Below are 21,446 nucleotides of genomic sequence, written 5' to 3' on the forward strand. Positions count from 1 at the left end.
TTAAGGAATTTGTCAGTCATGACAATTAAACATCAAATTTTAACTCACAGGATAAAATGTGCCATTATGTACTGAACGTATTGGTATTGACTTCACTTTACCATCACATATTATTTACGACTCAAGATGAATCAAATATCCAAATGTTATTTTAATTTGTATTTCAACTTATTGCTTAAAAACAAGCTTGTTGCCTTTGAACGTGTCAGGAACAAAAAGCCGTGACCTTGTCAGACATATGAGGTCTGGCTTCATTCTTCTCATGACATTTCAGTCGAAGATGTATTTACTTACATTTTTAAAATAACTTTAAACATTTGAAGTATTGAGGAAAAAACACTTTTCCGTCTTGAGTGAACAGACTTGTGATTTCACCTTTGGCCGTGCCAGACAAGGCATTTCTGAAAATACAACCTTTTTTGTCATTTAGTTCTTTTCTCTCTGCAGGAGTCAGACATACAAATTAAAGGCCGGTTTGCCACAAGGTGGATTTGAAATACCACACTTAATAGGCACTGTGTTTGAGTATTCAGCCTGAATCCCTCTGTCCTTGAGATACTATCGTCCAATTTTAAAGCACTCTTAAAAGGCTAAATGACAAGCTGCAAGCTGAATGCTAAGTCATTGAACAGGCTCTTTATGGGAGAACCCAGTGTGTAGTGTAATTCATTTTCTGTCTTTATAAATTGACAGCATTGAATCTGAAACAGAAACACCATAATGGCATTCTATGCTGCTTTTGAAACATAAAAAACTCTCTGAGACTACCACAAATCCCCCCCCCCCCCACTTCCATCTATGAAAGCTGTCACTGAATGAGAAGCTTTACACAAAAATAACATCTGCCTGATTATGGGCTACTGTGGAGGGGGCAAATGAATAATTCCTTATATTTCCTGTCTGTCTTTTTTTTCTGTTGCAGTGTGACAGCGAGAGTGACATTGACGGCAAGGTAAGACTGCATTTCCTGTGTTTATTCACCACACCACATGAGTGGATGGGAGTTGTGAATAACAAATTTGAGCTCTCAACTCGAGGAGAGGGAACAGTCACAGTGTGTTGTTAGCAAGAAAGACGAGGTGTAAGAGACAATCTGCCGGTTCCACCACTGTTGGATCATTCGCATCTTCCAGAAAAGTGACAAGGAAACTGCAAAATAATCCGTTTTTGGTGTTAGTCTTGTTTTTGTATGAAGTGAAAAAATATGGCATCTAGTCTCTGGAGCAACGAGATGTATGAATATGTCTTGAACACGTCTTCTTGCTTAGATCACAGCTTCTGCTGAAACAATGCACTTTAGGAAGTATGTTTTATTTTATTGTGAATACACTACAAAGCAAATTCATTACTCTACATATTCAGACTTTATGTAAAAAAAAGAGTTTTACAAAGTTGAATGCGTTCCAGTCAAAGAAACACATTTGTCCTTTCTGCAAAAATTGAGCTGAAGTTTATAAACAGTGAGTTTGAGTGTCTTTACTTTTTAAATTGATCAAAGATGGCTACCTGGAATAACGTCTACTTACTTCCCTTTTGTTTGTTTAAAGTAAAGGATAATACCCCCATGAAACAATCTTCAACACATCTTTAAGGTGCACCACTCACAGACTGACACACAAGTCACAAGTTTCTTGGCATGCACACAGCGACTCAGTCATGAGCATGACTGCCACATAGCAAACATGTCTGCAATGTGGACATGAGGTTTCCATTGGAAGAAGTGAAAAAACATTGACCTGCTGGAGGAAGAACAAAGACCGAATCTCGGCACTTGCTCCTCTTGTGTTTTTGGACCAAACATGTTTGTAGACTTATTGAAGAGGAAGTATTGACTAAAGGAGTTTCCTGAGAACTACACACCATGGAGTCTTTTGTTCTGCCTGCGTTCACACTGCCATGGTAATGACTGATAGATGAACCTTACATTGACGCCAGCCAACAGTTGCTGTAGCAATGTCACTTACATGACACAACCAAAAATATGGAAGACTCCATGGTAGGAGCTGTGTCTTTGTTGAGTCTGATTGGGTCCATAAAGATATATAGTGATTTAAAGACTGTTATTTCAGATTATTTGCCAGTGTTCACTGTAAGATTTTAAAAGCTGGTCCGTGGAACTGTATTGGCCCTTATGTTAGACTAGTCAATGTACACTGGCCTTTGGACTAATCACCATGCACTTACGTCAGTCAAGGTTCCTTTTGTTCTGGGAGAGTAGCAGGATATATAAGGTTCCTCTAAACAAGGGTCTATTAATTAAAAATGTGTAGGGGGGGGTCATTTGACACTTTGACAGATGTAGTCTATCAGTTTCACTAATGTGTATTTGTTTATCCCCGACTCTGAGGTGGTTGTCTGATGGCAGCCACCTGGTTACAAGATGAAACGCCTTTGGGGAATCTTGTGCATTCTAATTCCTCCACAGTTTAGCAATTACTCCCTGGTAAATGAATGAGATAGCATGCCTAATCTCCTGTAAGCTTAGCTCCCAGTTCTGTGGAAATGTCTGCAGCTCTCCCCATAAATAATACATTGATAGCAGGCACAATTTGCATTAACTGTAGCCTGGCAAGTCAATAGGCTTTTATCTCTGCATTGAAGCGAGAAGGAACCGAGGGCACTAGCTAGTTGACACGACAGAGAGACGTAGCAGGCCTGTCAGTCTCCATACGGCTCTCTGGCATCACTGTGGGGGGTAGAGAGGGAAGGAAGCGCTCTGTGTTTCTTTTCAGGGTTTTGTTTTTCTTCCTGCTCTATCGCTTGCTTGAGACTTCTAACAGTTCTGTACAGTGTCACAAATTCTGACATTTAATATATAAAAGTTTGATACCATGGTTCCAAACAACACGGCTATAAGACAAGAGAAGAGAGAAAAAACAAACAATGCTTCGGCAGTTTTGTGGGAACTCAGCGGCGTTGCCATGTTGTTGGTGAGGTGTCAGCCTCTGTCTTTTCAGTAGAAAGATCCATATTTGGCATTTGGCACCACTTATGTGAGCAGTTTTAGCTCTTTTCAGTTCAAGAAATGGTGCACCATTAGACAGGGCTGCCAAGTTTTTTCGGTGGTCTGATTGCTGAATTTTATACCAATTATCACACAGTCCACTGTCAAGAGCAAGACTGCCGCTTCGCCTCGTCAGGATTTGTTCTAACTTGACATATTGGTCACAAGTGTGTAAGAACGACATCTTGCCTTGTTGCTCTGTATTCACATTGGAAAACTAAAAGTTTAGAAAGTCATGTGAGGAAAATATGATTGTCTTAATACGATGTAAATCTTTTATGCTATTACTGATGAAATAATGCCTCAAATGGGAAATCAAATTCTTGCTCAATCCGGTTTACATCTGATTTTCTATCCCAGATCCTTTTTTTAAAAAAAATAAGGAGGCATAAAATTAATAAAGGTATTTAATACATTCTTCAATGAATTCACAGTTGCAACTGAATGTAGTTTTAAATATGTCATGCATTAAGTTAAAAGGGTGTGTGCTTTTATTTTTCTGAGAAATCTAAAATCATTTATGCATACGCAAGATCTGAGGAAGTTCTTCATTCACAGAATAAGAACAAATTCAAGTAAGAACATATTGATGAATCACAGATTTGTGTGTCAACTGTTCGTACAGTTGAAGCCCGGATGGTGCTTGTGAATAAGGCCCATTATGAACAATAATTATGAAAGATTATTCTTGGGGGGGCCAAAGGAGCCAACAGGATGTGCAGATGAACGGAATTACTAAATCAAAATTACATACTGTGGAACGAACTATGCTCTGTTTATGTTGATGTTGATTTTACAAGTGTGCAATGAGAATAGAACATCTGGATAAAGGCAGTAACACTGCTGACCTTTTCTTTTTGTCAGAAACACATTTCACCATAATCAAGTTGATGAGAATTGTGAAGTAACCATGGCAAATTGCTGAGAAAAGGAGAAGGGGGGGGGGGGGGGGGGGGTATTATTTGACAGGCCATCACAAAAAGCAGAAAAATTGGGTTCCTGGAGGAGAAAGACAAACACTGTCATTTGTAATTGCTCGTACTCGGGATAACTCGACAGCGATAATTTTCTGCAACGTTTTGCTGAAACAGGTGCCAGCTCCTCCCGTATCTTTCCAATGAAAACAAAGACTCCTTTCACATCAGATTACGAGCCACCTGAACACCCACATTGTCAGGATTTCACAGATTAACTTAATTAGAATATTGCTTCCAGGTGTGCCCCCAGGGTGCAATCAGCTCCACTGTATTTGAATAAAACTGACGAGATGCTGCCACACCAAAGTCACTTCACATTGCTGCACCTCGCGAAGCTGGCTCGTATCAAAGCGATGCCTCAGATAATGCCGTCGCATAATTCCAGAACATACTTCTACAGACTTGGATTCTGTGGAGATTGCCGGGTCACCTCCAGTTCAGCACAGGGCTGCTGTGAGGGGGATCTTTATGTTTGATTGGCTGAGCCCTGAAGAAACACGTAATCAGAGTCTGACTATTGTGTTCTCATCACTGGCATTTCTTCTTGGGACGCCTGTCGTCAGATGTCGGAGATTACATGATGTTTGACAATGACAAGTATACGGTGTTCCTTCTGTCGAAAGATCGGGGCTGACCTTGGATTGCCTCTCTTATGTCTGCTACCCACGAAATCCGCAGGAAAAAAAAAAATCCTCATGGAGGAAAATGTTTTCTCTGTCTTTACAGTTAGTCGAGCAACATTTGGTGTGTTAGCACATAGCAATGCTTTAATTAAACACAGCTAACCGCATGTTTGGAAAATCACTTGGCAATGCAGGGAGAATGTGTCTGATCTAAGGCCATGCTGTAGAAGTGGGAGCAAAGTTATTCTTTATTCTTGATCGAGACGCTTTGATCCTTTTGATGCCTCCGTGCTGATAGATATGAACTCTCATACCTGTGGCTAAATGTTTGGTTTGCTTTACGTTTGGAATGATTAGCTTTGTGGGTTGTTGATGAGATGTATATTTGATAGGACATGTAACAAAAGTCTGCCAATAAATAGTTTTTTGGAGACTTTTTTTTTCATTAGTTCACCATCTTCTATACTTACTGTATTACTTATTTATAAGCTTTAAATACTTACACGCTTACTTGTCTGTTAATTATTTCATGATAAGCAATGGTTGGTGTAATAAAAAAACACTGGGATGTTATGTTGAAAATGAGTTCCCACCCCTCCCTGATCCGCCTGTAATCTATCAGACAGCCAAGTCTGTCAACCTTTGACATGTCTGAGAGACTCCAAGTCAAGATGGTGGTTTTCTGTCATTGGAGAGGCAAAGAAAGAAATAGAGTGTGATTTATCCCATCTCAGTTTGTTCATGCACTCTTCTGAAGTGTCATCCTATCTCCGCTAGGCCCCACTCTGCCGTTGTCGATGGCTACACCAATTTCCTTTCTTTCTCCTGTGCAAATAATACAGTGGCTGTCTGTCTGTGCAAAACATTGGCGTGAGCTGCTTATTTCCTCTGCTCTTAGGACAGTGGCCTTGTGTCAGGTGAGTACACCACCACCATCGACGCATCGCCAAAGCCACAGTGGAGGACACACAGGTCGGCTAATTCTATGCGGATCCATTTGCCAGGCAGTCACTCAGTGGATAGTGTATCTGCCTCAGTAGGAGTCTCCAAGGACCATTACCACATCCTGTCTATGAGCTCTTTTATGGCTGCGGTGTACTCATCAACCAGGGCAGCACAGAAGCTCTGATTGACACATTAATTCCTCCTCTACCCCTTTATCTTCCTGCTGTGTGCAAAATGAATGTCATATCACGGCGTCGGAGCATCTCTACTGGCTTATCAGTAATGGCTCGTCAGCTAATGGTATCCTCCCGGCTCATGTATTGGGAGGGGGAGGGTTTACCCTGTGAAGCCAACAGTGCAACAAAAAACAAGCATGCTGTGGGGATTTCAAACATATCCGTTTACACCACCAGAATCATCCACTCTTTTTAACCCATGAAATCTCATCCGTCTTTGGTATGTCTTGTTTTTATTCACATGTGAACTGTTACATTGGTGTTAGTTTTAACAGCTTCCTCTGTGCCGCCATCTTGGACAGGGAAAACGATGATGGTCATATATATTAATGCAGGTACGTTCCTCCTCCTTCGCCCCCCCAGTCATCTTATTCAATAACAAACAGACCACCCACCAGGCCACAGACAACCTTAATGTTTTTTTATAGATGGGAAAAACGGACCGGCTTAATGTGTCGACACGAGTGATCATCCGTCCTCATCTCTTTAATGAAATTAGATTAAGTGCACCTGGGAAAGAGCTGAGAAAGCAGAATGCCTCGCCACCTCCTTTAATCTAAAACCAATTTGCCAGTAATATTCCTTTCCCCCCCAGCCTGGGATTCGTCGGCCCTGATTCAAAATGGAGGAGGAACGAGATGAGACCAGAGCTGACTGGTAACATTCAGCTCCCCACAGGCACTGTGAAATTAGAACTGACACCGGCAACACAGGCCTTAATATGGAGATGTCATTTTTCTCCTCTTGCTTTTGTCTTTCTCTCTCTTCCCCCCTTGTTCATTCTCACTTGTCTCTCGTTCAGTCCATTCTCCATTCACCGCGGTTTTCACGTCTAACCCTGAAATCGAAACAAAACAGAGAGAATACAAGGAAACATCAAACTGCTTGCAAGATTTATTGTTCCTCCCTGATTGCTGTAATGTTTTGATTTAAGACCTAACTTTAGGAGTTCAAATTAAGATGAGATGAGCATGTGAAAGAAAATGATGGCTTCTTGCTTTATAGGTTGGCCAAATTAAACGTCTCATAATGTTCTTCAGATCCAGAGAACCTGGAAACGTTTATCTCTTTCATTTTTATCGGGTTGTTTGCAATAAGCATTCCTGCTCAGCTCCAAATCATCTGTGCTCTGAGAGCCCACTTTTTTTTTTTTTTTTTCCATTTCCTATTTGTCAAATATTTCATCTATGATGCATTGAGTGTGTAAGTCTGTGGTGATCAGGGAGCACATTTAGATTCGTCTCTAACATGGAGGCAGTCTTTGTATAGGAGCTTGGAGGGAAGTGGGTGTAAGGGCACCCACAGTGGTGAGACTAAGCCCTAGTGCATGTTGGGAAGACGAGGCATGATGACAGAGAAAAACTTGAAGCTTCTGCAGGGCCGGCCAGCAGACAAGGCCAACTAACATCAGCAAAGACGGCTTGTCACTAGCAATGCATGTCATACAGCGACGCAGGGACAGACAACATGACCGTGGCGTCATTGATGTGGCACCCAATAGCCTGGTTGAGATTCCCTCTCAAAGGTTAGCGCTGATGTTGGCTCTCAGGATGAAAATAGAAGGGTTGTGACAAGCCAAACCACGCCAGCCACTCAGAGGGGGGGGGAGGGGGGTGAAAACATAACGTGGCATCAAGACTGTAATCTTCTTTCACTTACTGCCTCCTCTCAGTGAAGCTGTTTGTGTTGGCAGAGTGTTAATAGAACAATATTCATCCCTTTGTTCTGTTCCATTCATAACACACACACTCGCACACAAACACAAACGCCTCCGCCTGCCTCCGCTAACTCTTTGAGAAAATCCTGTCACCACTCAGCCATGTTCTTGTGATCATTGTTATCGAGGGAGTTATTGTTGGCTGGATGAACACCTGGCTTTGGTATGTGTTTTTCCTCCACCTCAACCAGATCCACTTTTAGAGGTTGTTTTCCTCAAACACTGGTGTTTTTTTTTTTTCCCCGCCTGAGAGCCCTGGTTCTGTAATAGGACAGTTTTTCAGCGACGGTCAGGTGAAATGCTCGATTGCACAATTTTCTGCTGGATGGCTCCCTTGCTCAATGATACAGTGGTAGAGAAAGCATGGCAAGTCATATCAAACAAGACGCGTTGTGATGTATTGCATCAGCTGTGGTGACACATTATGTCAAACTGGGACTCGATGTGGCCGTCGAGCATTGTAAGAAATGTTGGAAAGAATTGCACATGCTTTGGTGACACTTTGAATGTATTATTTAATGGTGCAGCTGCTGAGTGATGACTTCATGCAGATATATTCCTTTAAATTGCATCTCAGCATTTATCGGTTGCATAATCTGATCTGTTTTTCACAATGTGAATATTACAAAACACAGATGTAAAATCTGCTTAATAGCAATCAGAGCCTACCACACATCCAGGCAGTAATTTCCATTGCTGTCACAGACATAAAGTTTAAAGTTTAAGGCAGCTAAACTGAATAACCTTGTGTTCACTGTGCTCTAATGCAGCATGGCACAGACTTCATTGTTTTTCAAGCCGGCCTATGTTTGAATAACAATCCAGGCACTATATACATTTTTCCACATGAGTAATAAAAGTCAAATTGACTCCATATTGGGTGCAGATGTTCTGTAGAAAGAGAAAAAAAAAAAGGAGCCAAATGTTTTTGTGTACGTGGATGTAAGATTTAAGTGTTTCTGATCGTGCATAAACATAATGTCTAAGTGGGTTTTTATTCAATAAACATGGTTGGGCTGTAATTACTTACACATTTCTTCTGGCTGGAAATGCAACACAGACTTTGTGTGCGTTTAGAGCTGGCGCACCAACACTCGTGTCTGTCCCAGCCTTGGCTCGTCTGTGTTAGACTTCCTAATGCAAGACGACTTGCTTTTCCTCCACAACAAATGGCATATGCAATAAGGGATAAATATAGAATTCCCTGTTGTTATTAGGAATCAGTGCCATCGTGGATAATGTTTCCCTAAAGAAGCGTTGCCTCCTCGTGGGCCAGGAATAAATCAGTAAATGGAGCTTATGTCCACCGTGGCTGTGAAAAGAATGTTTATAGAGACTTCATTCCCTTCTCACACAAAGACGCCAGTCAGCAAAGAAGTACGCCAGTCATTTTTTACATTCTATTTTATAGGGAAAATTGAAACACATTCATCACTAAGTCATAGACAGTTGTTGTTTTGTATTTACCCCTGTGTTTTCTCCACTGAAGACAGGTTTCACCACATGTGCATATTTATGGGCTGGATCATCTGCAGCAGCTCATAATGGTGATGATGGACAGTAAAGGACGTCTGAGCTTCTCTCCCACCCACTGAGAGTAACATAGTCCGTCTTTCTTTCGCTAACCACTTGAGCATCTCAAAGTCAATCTAAACACTTAGATGCCTGTGGTTCGGCCGGCGACTGCCAGACCTCAAGCCCCGCAGCCCCTCGCGTCACTCGGGTTCTGGAGAGAACTTTCCGTGGGCGAATGTGTATGTGATGTGGAAAGTCGAGAACCCCGGAGAGCACAGTTAGATCAGTCCTCGACGCATGCACACACGCACGCGCGCACACACACACACACACACACACACACAGAGGGGCCAGCTGCCTTCAATTAAGCCAGAAACCCCAGCCACTGCAGTCCCTTATGCACAGAACCAGGCTGCTTTGATCTGGGCCAGCCAGAGGAGAAGGTACAGGGCTTGAAAGATTACAGGGGAAAAAAAAATTATCCTATCAAAGAGTGCTGCATAAAAGTTAAAGCAGGGTTTTTTAGGCTTAGGGGTCAGCGGGAAGCAGGTATTAACGACTGCTGTCACTCATGTTCATTTACCAGTCATTTCCCCTTCGACTTTTCAGTGGGCTGTAATTAGTGGACACACCTGGTCTCTCTGTGAAGTTTGCTGAAGAACCCTCCCTGCCTCTTAAGTTTTTATTTGCATTTAAGATCAATTCTGAGTCCTGCAGGAGACACTGGCACAACCAGGCCTGAGACGCTTGGTCCGTTTTAGCAGAGAGGTAGAGCAGCTCCTGGATATGTATGAGCTTTAGAGCCACAGACAGAGCAGCATTGGAACTGTCCCCCCTGCCATGCAGCACAGACGCAGGCAGCACAGGCATCCATTAAATTAATTTGACTTCATTAGTGCAGACCTGCGAGGCCTGCGGTGCCCATAGAGATGCCAAGGGGTGGGAGTTGAGGCGGTGGTGGTTGAGTGGCATCAGCCGCTGTGCTCTGAGGAGAGCGAACACATGGCACTGACAGCCGGAATATGGCCTCAGTTTTTACACCGGGATGGCTGCCAAACAAAGGCAACATGCGTCACTGGCTTTAGGGGAGCTCAATCAACACCCGGTCGGAGCATTAACGCCATGCGTGCTGCGCCACATCAGTGAGGAGGTCTCTGGGCAGCCTGCAAGTCATGCGTGTGCACACAGTGAATGTGGCAGCATGATATGATACAGAGACTCTGCCAACGGGTTGACCCAGTGCCATTACCTTTGTCTCTGCTGCCAGGACCACTCATGTTATTAGATTACAAAGCTCACATCGATCTCCTTTAGTAAGTTACAGCAATAATTTGTCATGACAATATATCAGGAAGTAATTTTTGGTCTCAGCAGTTTTGCAAAGGTTTTTTTTTTTTGCTAACTTAGTTATAAGGTTTATTTTGTGTTTGTGTGTGTCTGCTGGTGTCCTGTTGTAAATCCTGTAAAATCGGCCCTTAAAATTAAAATCCAGTCAAATGATTAGAAAGATTTATGCTCTTCTTTCACTGTATGGATGACAAGCACATTTAAGGTCTCTCTGTTGCATAGATTTAGGTAGCCTGCCGCGAAACCGCTTTTTTCACGGCCTATTTAAAAAAAACACGGCCTTGAAATGATTGCACAGCTTGACCTAGGCCGTGCAAATATCTACATTTAATAGACGTGCTTACTACACGGGTTTCTATACGGTGCGCTAAATATCTGATTAGGCTACATTCTAATTCTGGCAAAGAATATGTTTGCCGAATACCGGTACTGAAAGGCTTAAACCCGATCCCGTTTACGTTTCCACAGCCACCCGTGCCCTATTTGGTAGACGGCGTGTCAGCCGGATGACGATAGTCGCTATGTAAATAGCGTCATATGATAGCAGCTAACCGCCAACCGCTAACTAATAAATTCAACAAAGGAGAAAAACGCTACATAAACAAAACCAATGCTGGAAGACATCCAGCAGTTCATCTCCTCTGTCACTGTCATGTGACTGTTTATTACAAGAAATCAATCCAACTTTATTTCAGAGAAGGCTGTGTGCTGCGAGGAGAAATACAGACGTAAACAATCAGCTGTGTTACAGTCAATGGTTTAAACACGGCAGAGTTTTGTTTACCGACGTAACACGGGAAGTGACGATTCTTTCAACCAATCAACGGACTGCAGGGTTTAGCTCCACCTTTTCGGGTCGGCTCCACATTCACATGCTGACAGATGATTGACTTATCAAGGTCTAGCGATCTATTATTACTGGATGATACATGTAATATTCTAAGTTTATTAATTAATTAATTAAGTTTATTTTTTTAAAGAAAGTGCAGATAGAAGTAGTGGGCCAACAAAGGGGTTAGACAACATGAACCAAGTGAGTTGCAGTCAAATGATGAAGGGGTGTGTCAGGGCAGGGGCTGTACAGTAAATCAACATTATCAAGCTTGGGAAAACTAAAATGTGAAAACTAAAATGTGTAACAATGTATCTTATTTAACAGAATGCACCATTTAGAGACTTATTCAGTTTTCTTCAAAACCAGTGTGTTAGGGAGCACATAACCTCCGCTCCGCCGTGCCGCGCCACCGTGAGTGACACCGAAAACAATTTGCACCCTCTGTATTTTTTTTTGCACCCCCCGTTTTCCCATTTCTGCCTAAATTACTGCTCTGTTGAAAGCTAGCTCTGTTAAAGAATCATGGCCAGAAAAGTACAGTAAAACTTAAAATGGTCAATGTATAGTCATGTATAGTAATTTGTTTGTCTTTGGTCTGACAGATGCGTAGATTGTGGCTGCTGTGTTGGTTGGCTCTTGAAATAGTTTGTAGTTTATATATATTCGTTGTAACTATGAGCACAGCTTTCAAACGATGTGTGCACAATTGTGCATGTTAAGAAATCGTTGTGTTCACGGCACGAAACCCTGTAGTAGATCTGCAATGGGACTGATCAATATGAAATCAATTGAAGCGAACGCAGGGCCGAAATCCTGCAGATACAAATCAATGATTTATGTTGACAAAATGACAGCATAAGCACATCTTTAGACTAAACACCCTCATACTCAGAAGTGTGTTTTCATGACTCACTTTAGGTGAGTTGTTTGAACCATGAATACAAGTATTACAGTATTTATTCTTCAAGAAATGGACCAGCTATTAAAAAAAATGTCTTGAAACAGTTGTTGTTTTGGGCGTTATCAGCATTTTCAGCCCAGTTGCTTCAAGCCATTAAAACAGTAAGCTGTACTGTATGCTTGTGAAGGGTGGGATGGTAGGCTTAACTTTCCTTTTTCACCATCAGCTGTCAGCTAATGTGGACTCCATCAGCTGGTTCAGAAGCGGTAACATGCTTTTCCTAACAGCGTTTCTAACCTGCATCCTCCCCAGTCCCAGACCTGCGTCTGTAACCTTAAGGCAACCGCTGCCAGCTTGTGGAGCTCACAAGAACCCTGCTGGGAGTGGTGCACCTGATAAATACAGAAGTGTGGAAATAAATAAATAATGGGAGGCATTAAGTCCGGATAGGACTGGAAGGTAGCCTGAGGGTGGTAAGTGTTCTGTCTGACAGCAGCGAACACTTTGATCAGAGGGGCCTGTCTGAAGATCGCTTCCACATCTGCACAGGGGGAACGAGCTGTAAACTGCCAAGAAGCATTTTAATGACAGTTGGATTATAAAATGAAAGAGGGCTCCAGATGGCAGGCAGTGCAGCGGCTGCGGTTCGGGGGGAGACTGTTTAAACTGCTTTTTTATTGATAAAATATGGGGTGAAAAATTGCGCAGAGCTTATTAGGCGTCCCGCTGTGATGTTGCTCAGCTGGCCAAGCTGTTCAACGTGGCCCCCGTCCAAACATGCCTCCATAAATTTTAAGCAGTACCTTTAAATCTGTAAGATCCCTGCTTGTTAAGTTCACCCAGGCTCCCCAAAATCCCCCACACAGTATTTGTCCTTTGAAAGACTTGCTTGTGTCCTACTTTTTTTTTTTTTTTTTTTTTTTTTTAGACCGACTCGATGATGAAAGGGATGCTAGTCGTTCGACACAGACAGAGGAGGTTGGAGGGGGGCCTTCCCGCATAGCATGATCATTATCATCTGCCAAGAACCGCAGTTTAGCCCTTAAACAACTTAATTCCTGCAAGATTTCATTAGCTTTACTCTCCTAGTGGTAAAATGAGTCCAGGCTTATAGATTCAAAGCACAGTTGTTGTGCTTTTCACTGAGATCCATGGCGTATACTTTAAGGGCAGAAATAGTCATCTGGGCATTGATATTTAGTAACTGCTTCATTTAATGACCATAAGGGAGAAGCTGGAGTTAGTGTGAATCAACTACCAAGTAATTTTCCAAATTAACAGAATAGTGCTCTATAGTAATGTATCATACCAAGAGAGCTCCTATGAGTTCAAAAAATTCCCTTGTAGAAGTGCCAACCTGATTCTTTATAAATGCACATGATGGATAGAAGGCACAATGATTCATCAGGGAAAAAGACAAAATGATACAATTTTATAGATCCCAATGATGTTGGTTGAATCAGAGTGTCACCTTTTGAATAAGTGTCTCTTGGTTATAGTAAATTGGTCTCATGCACGTCTTTGGTCTGAAACTGAAATTGAATTTATTTGACATGTGAATAGGCCTAAGCTGCTTCAATAAAAGGGTTCAGTGAAAGCAATCTTCACTCAATCAAATTCCATACGTGTCACATGTATGCTTTTCCCTCCACAGAGTGGGCTCCATTCAGCGGAGGAATGTTGTTCGCCGTGCTCTTACTGCTAATTTAAAACCCATTTAAGCTGATAGGGTGGTTGACTAAAAGGCTCTCATGATGGCTGCCTGTGTGTCTTTCCCACCTTCAGAAACACAGGCAGCCCCAATTTATATTCCATAACCGCCACTTCAAGGCTGTCCCGCCGCGCCCCCATTCAACCCCGACACATCAAAGACAATTACTGTCGACATCACATCAACTTACAACTGTTGGTTTGCTTGTTTGTCTCGTTGTGTGACTTAAAACTGCCATCTCCTACCCAGGGTAGAGCCCCTCCCATCTGCCCATCCCTACTGCTTTACACACACACACACACACACACAGAAGTAGGAGAGAGAGGATGAGCAGCGACAGCCTAATGGTCTCATTTGTAATTGCGAATGAGAAAAAGGCTGAGTTGTTGGACGTGTAGTAATTTGACAGAGAGTGGCAGGTCTGAGTCGGACAATAACGCCTCAACCAGAAATCCTTCCCTGCCTCCTCCTTCCTCTGCTGCGCCTTCAAATCCTCCTTTCTTTCTTCACCTCCGGGGAGAATACACAGAAAAGGGAAGGTGATAGGAGAGATGCTTTCGGCACATTCTGCTGCTCAAAGCTCCTGGCTCTGTCATATTCCTATCTACCACTCCCCCTCCATCACACCGCTCCCCTCCCTCTCTACCTTCACATGGATCCCATAGGATGGAATAGGGAAAGTATCTCGGTGAATTCTGATGCGTTTGAAGTGCAGGACAGATGGGAGGCTCGGGGGACTGTAAAAAATGAATCGAGGCTAGTAATAGGAGAGATGTTTTGAATCCTCTCCCCCATAAGTTATTTATCAGAGGCCCTTAGTGGTGTAGGAAGACTTCAGAGTGCTCCCTTAATGTAGCATCTGATGACTAGTAGGGGGGCTGTTCCAGGAAGTACTGTTGTAAAACAGGAGGGGAACATTAGCGGGGAAGTCTCTCAGGGCCCGGGAAAAGAAGAGGAACAACACGCAGGGGCGGCTTTTTCCCAGAATGCAACACAGGACAGAGATGAGAGGTGTACAAGAAGATGTCCCTGAGCCCCCCGTCAGCCAGTGATATCACACCAGGTACAGAGCGAGACGTTCTGTACTAAGAGTCCCACCACATTAGGCACGTTTGAGTAGACGAGTTACTTCAAATAGTTGTAAAATAAATAATACAAAGCACAACCAGAAGAATGGGTGACAGTGACTGCTGGTTACTGAAGTGCTCATTTACATTATACCGCTCTCTGAAACCACAACATTGCCTGTAATTATTTTGTATTAACTCCCTCATGAGAGAAATTGTACAGATTTGAGCAACAACATGAGCAGTAAGCCAGTGCTATAAGTAGATAATTTCAAGAGAGGGTAATCAATAAGGCTTTTTTATTATTATTTGTTTTGCTGCCAAAAAGTCAGATTAATTTCAATAGCTGCAAATGCAACATATTTTCCTTCAACAGAAATATATGTTGCCCTCATTCTTTGTAAAGCAAAATACTCTAGAATGATCCATCCAAACACATGATAACAATAATCAATCAAGATCAGTCAATCAAGAATAAATCAGTTAGAAGTCATGTTAATATTTGATTAAAAGCAAGAAAGCTAAGGTATTTATTCAGAATGTCATGTTTTTACATTTTGAAGGGAAAACATGAAAGACTAGCATAAATTGTTTTCAATTTTGGAGTCTCAACAGATGACATTTTGTTCCTCAAGCTGAATAGCATGGAGCATTATCAATCTTAGGAGTCTGTAACTTTTTTTGTAATTTCATGGCACAGGGCTCTCGCCACCTTGAAACAATTTACATGAACAATCCCAAATAGCAGTAATGGTCAGAGCCAAGCAGGGAAGTCTGTGATCGCAGGAGACTAATGGCCTCTGAACTGATCACTGAGGCTAATAAAGACCAGCTAACGACATAGTCGCTTCGTTTGTGCTAATTGCTCTCCCTGGACCTCTGCTGTGGCCCTTGTCTCCCGAGCATCTGTCACCAGGCATATTCCCCGACAGCGCTCAGACCCCGGCCTCAGAGCTGGGCACAGCGCCAGAAACAATTGTCCTCTGGTGTCCTTTTACTACACAGAGGTGTGAACAAAACCTTGCCTAGGTACATTATTTGTAAAGCTAAATTTCCATGTTGGTAGAGCTCCATCCTAGTCTACTGTAGTCAACAAAACAGTATCGCTCTTTATGTTCTTTACTGTTCCTTGCCAGAGTCAATATTGACTTTATTGAGAACCCCAAGAGACCGTGGGGAGTTTTACGATCTAAGCCCTAAGCATATGCACTCATGTGAAGAATATTAATACTCTGTGTATGTCAATAAACACACACAAGAATCACTGTTTAGTGAATGCTGTATATTGACAATAGGAGAAGGATGTTATCTGTGATCTTCTTGGTGTATTAGTGGCATTCACAGTTCCTGCTTTAACATTATTTTAAACATGATACCGTTTAAAAGAGAACAAAAACAGAAGTTTCATATATACAGCAACATACAAAACTCAATGGAACAAAATATATCAGTGGTGCTACAAGACAGCTGGCTTGCTAATTCTACCACATACTAAGACGTAGCTACAAGCTGGTAGATATAGGGCTCAACCAGCTCAACAATGTAGTTCTGGAAGTAAAAGTCCAATTCATTTTCTAGCACTCAAACACACCATCAATGAGACTAACATGCCATTTATATATAGAAATGAATTGTGACATTTGTGACACTATTGCTGAGGAGCAGCTACAATATAAATCAACTCTTAATGTTAAACAAAAAGCCAAATCTGATATATTTATTGTATTTAAGTTTTCAAATTAGCCCCAATTTTAAATGTGGCTCCAACATTTTTAGTCACTGAGCAGTACTTGTGATGCAGATGCAGCAGCGGCCATTTTGAAGCACTGGCACATGGTGCAGCATGACAATGGGCAACAATTTGCATATCATTTCATGTTGGGGATATTAGATTAATGGCTTGTGACTGGTGTGATGAATACTAATTTAGCCTTAAATCATGTCACTATTCAAACGTCAACGTCCTGCCCAACAGGCAGCAGAGCAGCCAGACATTTTATAAGGTCAGCTAACTTCCCTAGCTATGCCTCTTCCTGTTCCTCATTCGTTTCTAGCAGGTTATGGCACTTGTTGTAAATGTTTGCTATTCCAGGGACTGTTGGCTCCACTGTTAGAGATATATGAGCCCACCACAGGGGTTAATAGTGTCTCCATTTACCCGAGCAGACAATAAAATATGCCGATAGAGACAAGCCAGGAGTGATGGCAAAGCAGGGTCTGATGAAAATCATAAATGTTGTAGTGCTCTAACCCCTCCCCCACTTTGGCCCCAGTTTGACTCCCGGTGTGTTGGTCCATGTTGTTGTCAGCTCTTGTGGCTGCAAGGCATAATGACGTTAATGTTGTGTGAAAAGGCTACAGAGTAAGGTAGGAGAGCAGAGAATCATGCAGCGTTTTAATGTCATCAGTGGTTGTTTTGACTCAAGCCAACAGACTGTTCAGTAAAACAACATAAAGGACACAGCCCCAACATCAAGAAAAATGCGTCTAAAACTGTTTAAATTGTTGTTATTAGTGTCTTAATTAGTATGATATAGTATCTATTTGTTTGTATTTATAAGGTTTAAAGTGTAATATTTGTCTATGATACAACAGCCACATTTTTCACAAAGATTTTACCCAAAGTTTCTCCTGCTAGACCCCGAATATTTTTTCCGCAGAACGTCCGGAGGGGCTAATGTGAGAACGCCAGAGAATTCACCTTCAGCCAATAGGAGACGAGTGACACTTATTCCCTGTAATCGCTGCACGGTGCATATAGTGTCTGCACGCGACCACGACGATCTCTGTGCATGTAATTAAGCAGCTGCATTATGTTTTCTGATCATCAGTATGTTGTTCTCCACTCTCTTGTTGATGTTGTCATTTAGTTGGACTACATGTAGCATCGGCATAAAGGCAAACATTCTCATTATTGTGTCGTAAAGCAGTAGTGCCACTTCCAACATTACTAGTCGTCATTTTTGAAACATTTTAAAGGTCCCACATTTGGGGGCTTTTTGGGGTTCATTTATCTAATATATGTGTCTGCTAAAGTATGTTCACAGTCACTAATTATTCATAAAAAGTGTCTGTTTTCATGTACTCATGTACTCCGTGCAGCGTCTCTCATGAGGATGTAGGAGAATTTGTGCACATAGATGTGTCTAATCATGCACTAAACACCATAAAACAAAAACAACAACAAAAACATAATATGGCACCTTTAACCCTTTATAGGGCAAGTGACTATTTTTGGTAATTTCCACAAACATTACATATGGCCACCCTTCTGCACCTCAGTAAGGTCGAGAAGCATGTGATCCTCACTCAGCCAATCAGAAGAGATCACCCTACATCACTGATCCTGCTGTTGTGGCATATGAACCAAATCTGGTAACTTTGTCAATGTTTATTACATTACAATTTTTGGAAAAATGTTTCAACAGAAATAAAGTTCTGTTTTGTCCCTGAATAACACTATGAGGTTATTTTTTTGAATTTCTAAGTATTTCAATGAGTGCCCTGTAAAGGGTTAAGGGTTGACATACTGTTTAAGAACTGAAAAATAAACGGACACATGCTCTTACTTTTCATATCAGAGGCATTGTACACTAAAATGAAAGACTAAAATGAGGACAGTGATTGGTGCAGCTTAGTTCAAAGCAAGGAAACTGAAGGTGTAGAGCATCATCTGTAGCATCATTAAAAATGGCTGATGTACCCCCAATAACAATGGTAGGAAAGGAATTTAAATCAGGGCTTTCCTACTAAATGTCCTTAATGAGCACTTAGACTGATGAATATTCAAGTTGGTTTATCAATAAAAAAAAAGCCACATATGAGCCTGTATAAGATGCTGCATTTGAACTGTGCTGGATCGCATTGTATGGCCCTCAATGGTGCAGTAAAGCCTGACTGTTGGTTCAAATTTATAGTGATAATTTTCGCTGCATTGACGATGATATCCATTTTGCATGAATGTCTTAGTGTAAAAATTATTTTATTGCCATGTGGTGATTTTTTTCCACATGCTGGAGTACATGTGTGTGACTGTGTGTCACTTTGTGCGTTCTCCTGAGAGTAGTTGGCTAGCCAGGAGTGAGGAGGGAGTAGGTGGGAGGATGTCCAGAGGGAGCTGTTTGATTGATGTGTTTTGGGGGTAGAGGAAGATGGGGTTGTGGTTTTGAGGAGGGGATGGGAGCTTGATGGGACTCTGTAGCAGGAGGGAGGCAGGGCTCTTCAGTGGGGGGAGGAGAAGACGGGAGCTTTAACAAGCCCTAGATTGTTAGTGACAGGCAGATACTTCAACACTTAAAGGAGAAGGTTTGATTTAATCACAGAGCTGTCATTTGTTATTTGTCTGGCTTGCTCCACTGAGGCCACGGCTGATCAACTGCCTGGTCCCAAGAGAGCCCTTTTTTCCCCTGTAATGTCTAAATCCCCAGCACAAATTATAGGCCTGCACCACCTCCTATCCCCACCCCTCCACTCCCCTCTCTGCTTCAATCCTGTCGTGTTAAGAGACAAGGGCAGAGCGGGGGTTCGCAGAGAGAGGGAGGCGGGTTGGCAGAGATGTGAGCAGGTACAGGGAAATGGAGCCGGAGATGGAATGGCCTGAGGGCCACTAAAGATCATTAATAGGACTGTCAGGGGGGTTGCCAGTTGGTTAGCGTCTCATAAATAAGAAATGAGCTCCTCCCTTCTTGCCCATTCTAGTTCATTAATAATGCCTGCTGTGGCTATTTTGTTGCATCATACATCGAAGTAGGGAGAGATGGAGCGTGATGAAGGGGAATTCAGGGTTACATGGCGTCACTTCTCTGCTCAGTTTAGTAATTTAATAAAATAGCATTCCAAATTAGCGATGACATTTCAGCACAACGGAGTCAATTCATTCCACAACTAGTGGATAACAATCAAACGAGGAGGAGTAAGAGGAGAGAAAAGCCGAGGAAGAAATATCAAACGGCTAAACTGACTGTCATGCAGGTTCTTTTCAGCTATTTTTTAAGGAAGCTCAAATTACACCAAATCCTGCCCATCACGCTCGTGAGATCTGAACCAAGAGGGAAAGAAATCAGCAGTGTGTTCGAGTGAAGGTGATAAGAGAGGGGGAGAGGTGGTTGTTGAAGAGAGCGAAGTAGCAGGTTCAGAGGGGTCACCCTCCAGGTAAAACCATTGCCTTTTAAGCAGGGAGAAAGAATATGATTCTTTTATAAAGGCCAGGAGGCCTGCGCACCGTCGAGGCGTACGGTAGTCAATGCCGCTCATTAACCCTCCCTCCTGCTCTCCGCTCTCAACACGACTCCATCTGAGAAGTCATAGATAAAAGGACCTGCAGGGTCACAAATGACAGAAGAAGCTTCTGGGTTTCTGCTCCACATACTCACTATTATTCCTTTCACTTTCACTCGTCTAACTCATGTCAGTCGCTGTGTTTATCCCTTTTTTACTTGGGTCACATCTTCAGCTCCTCTTTTTGTCATAAATTGAGCTCCTTTTCTCCAAGAGGAAGTACCTTGGTCTCCAACACAGAACTTATTACAATTGGTAGCTTTCTCTTGTATTACTGTTTCATTGAGAAATACACTGTTACGGTTGCTCGTTTGTGACGTAGTATTTCAGAAACCAATGATATGATGGAAAAAAAACTAAGCAAAACAATTGCCACTACTATTTACTACATTTACTATCTTGGAGAGAGTACTGGCCCTGCTTTTATTTCTCCTATTATGGCACCAGAAGAGGTCAAAAACAAGGCGGCATGTTTCTTGAATGCTCTTGAATTGGAAAGCAACATTTGCATGAACACAATATTCTTTCATCTTTTCTTTCTTGCTTGTTATCTTGTGCCTTGTGAATTTTCCGGTGGTTCATTTTGGCCCATAAGTTCCTCTCCCTGAATCCAAATAGTTCCCTCTTAAAAGCTTCTGGTTGTTTTTAGACATCAAACAGAGTCATGAGAGTGACAGAGGAAAGAGAAGGAAAGGCAGCAAAGAGAAAGAGAGAGAGAATCGCAGGATGCCTGCAGCCAAAGAAGCATGATGTATGATTTTATTCATCCGTCCTTCCTGTTCCTGATTAGGGGCCTTTAAACTGTGATCGATTGGCCCTCAGACTGGCCTCAAATCAAAGACAGATACTGTATGAGCTGAGTGAAAGGGAAACACATGGAGGCATTAGAGGCCTGTGGCTCTGAGGCGCACAGCAAGAGGTTGATTCACTTTGTGCAGCCCAGCGAGGGAATAGACGATGAGGAGGGGGTCAAGGAGTGATGAAAGACCACGGTACACACTTACATGCTGACTGCTAGAAATGCCTGCACTCTCTATCACTACATACACACACAGAGATAAGCCTTACCTCCCTCTGCTCCTCCTGTCTGTTGTGTGTGTTAACAAAGTGGTCATGGGAAGTTGGGATAGATGACCCCAATAGTGCGGATCATACTTCCAAACAAGAAAAAAGGACGTAACCAACATGCCTTCAGTTCCCCATATTTTCCTTAACACTGTCCAGACTCTGCGTTCACTCACTCCAACACTTCCCCTCCTCACAGTCTCCATCCACTTGAGATGAGCCTGAG

General features: G+C 42.4%; 1 protein-coding gene across 11 annotated transcripts in view; it reads left to right on the forward strand.

Annotated features, from left to right (window-relative positions):
* fbrsl1 (fibrosin-like 1) overlaps window positions 1-21,446 on the forward strand; it is a 286,413-nt gene that overhangs the window by 196,563 nt on the left and 68,404 nt on the right. For all 11 annotated transcript variants that reach the window (XM_079351337.1, XM_079351327.1, XM_079351336.1 and 8 more), the window contains one exon: window positions 923-952. In XM_079351337.1, the coding sequence (XP_079207463.1) occupies window positions 923-952 (30 nt within the window). The remainder of the gene's footprint in view (window positions 1-922; window positions 953-21,446) is intronic.

This window comes from Symphodus melops (assembly GCF_947650265.1).
Source record: "Symphodus melops genome assembly, chromosome: 1".
NCBI lineage: Eukaryota > Metazoa > Chordata > Actinopteri > Labriformes > Labridae > Symphodus > Symphodus melops.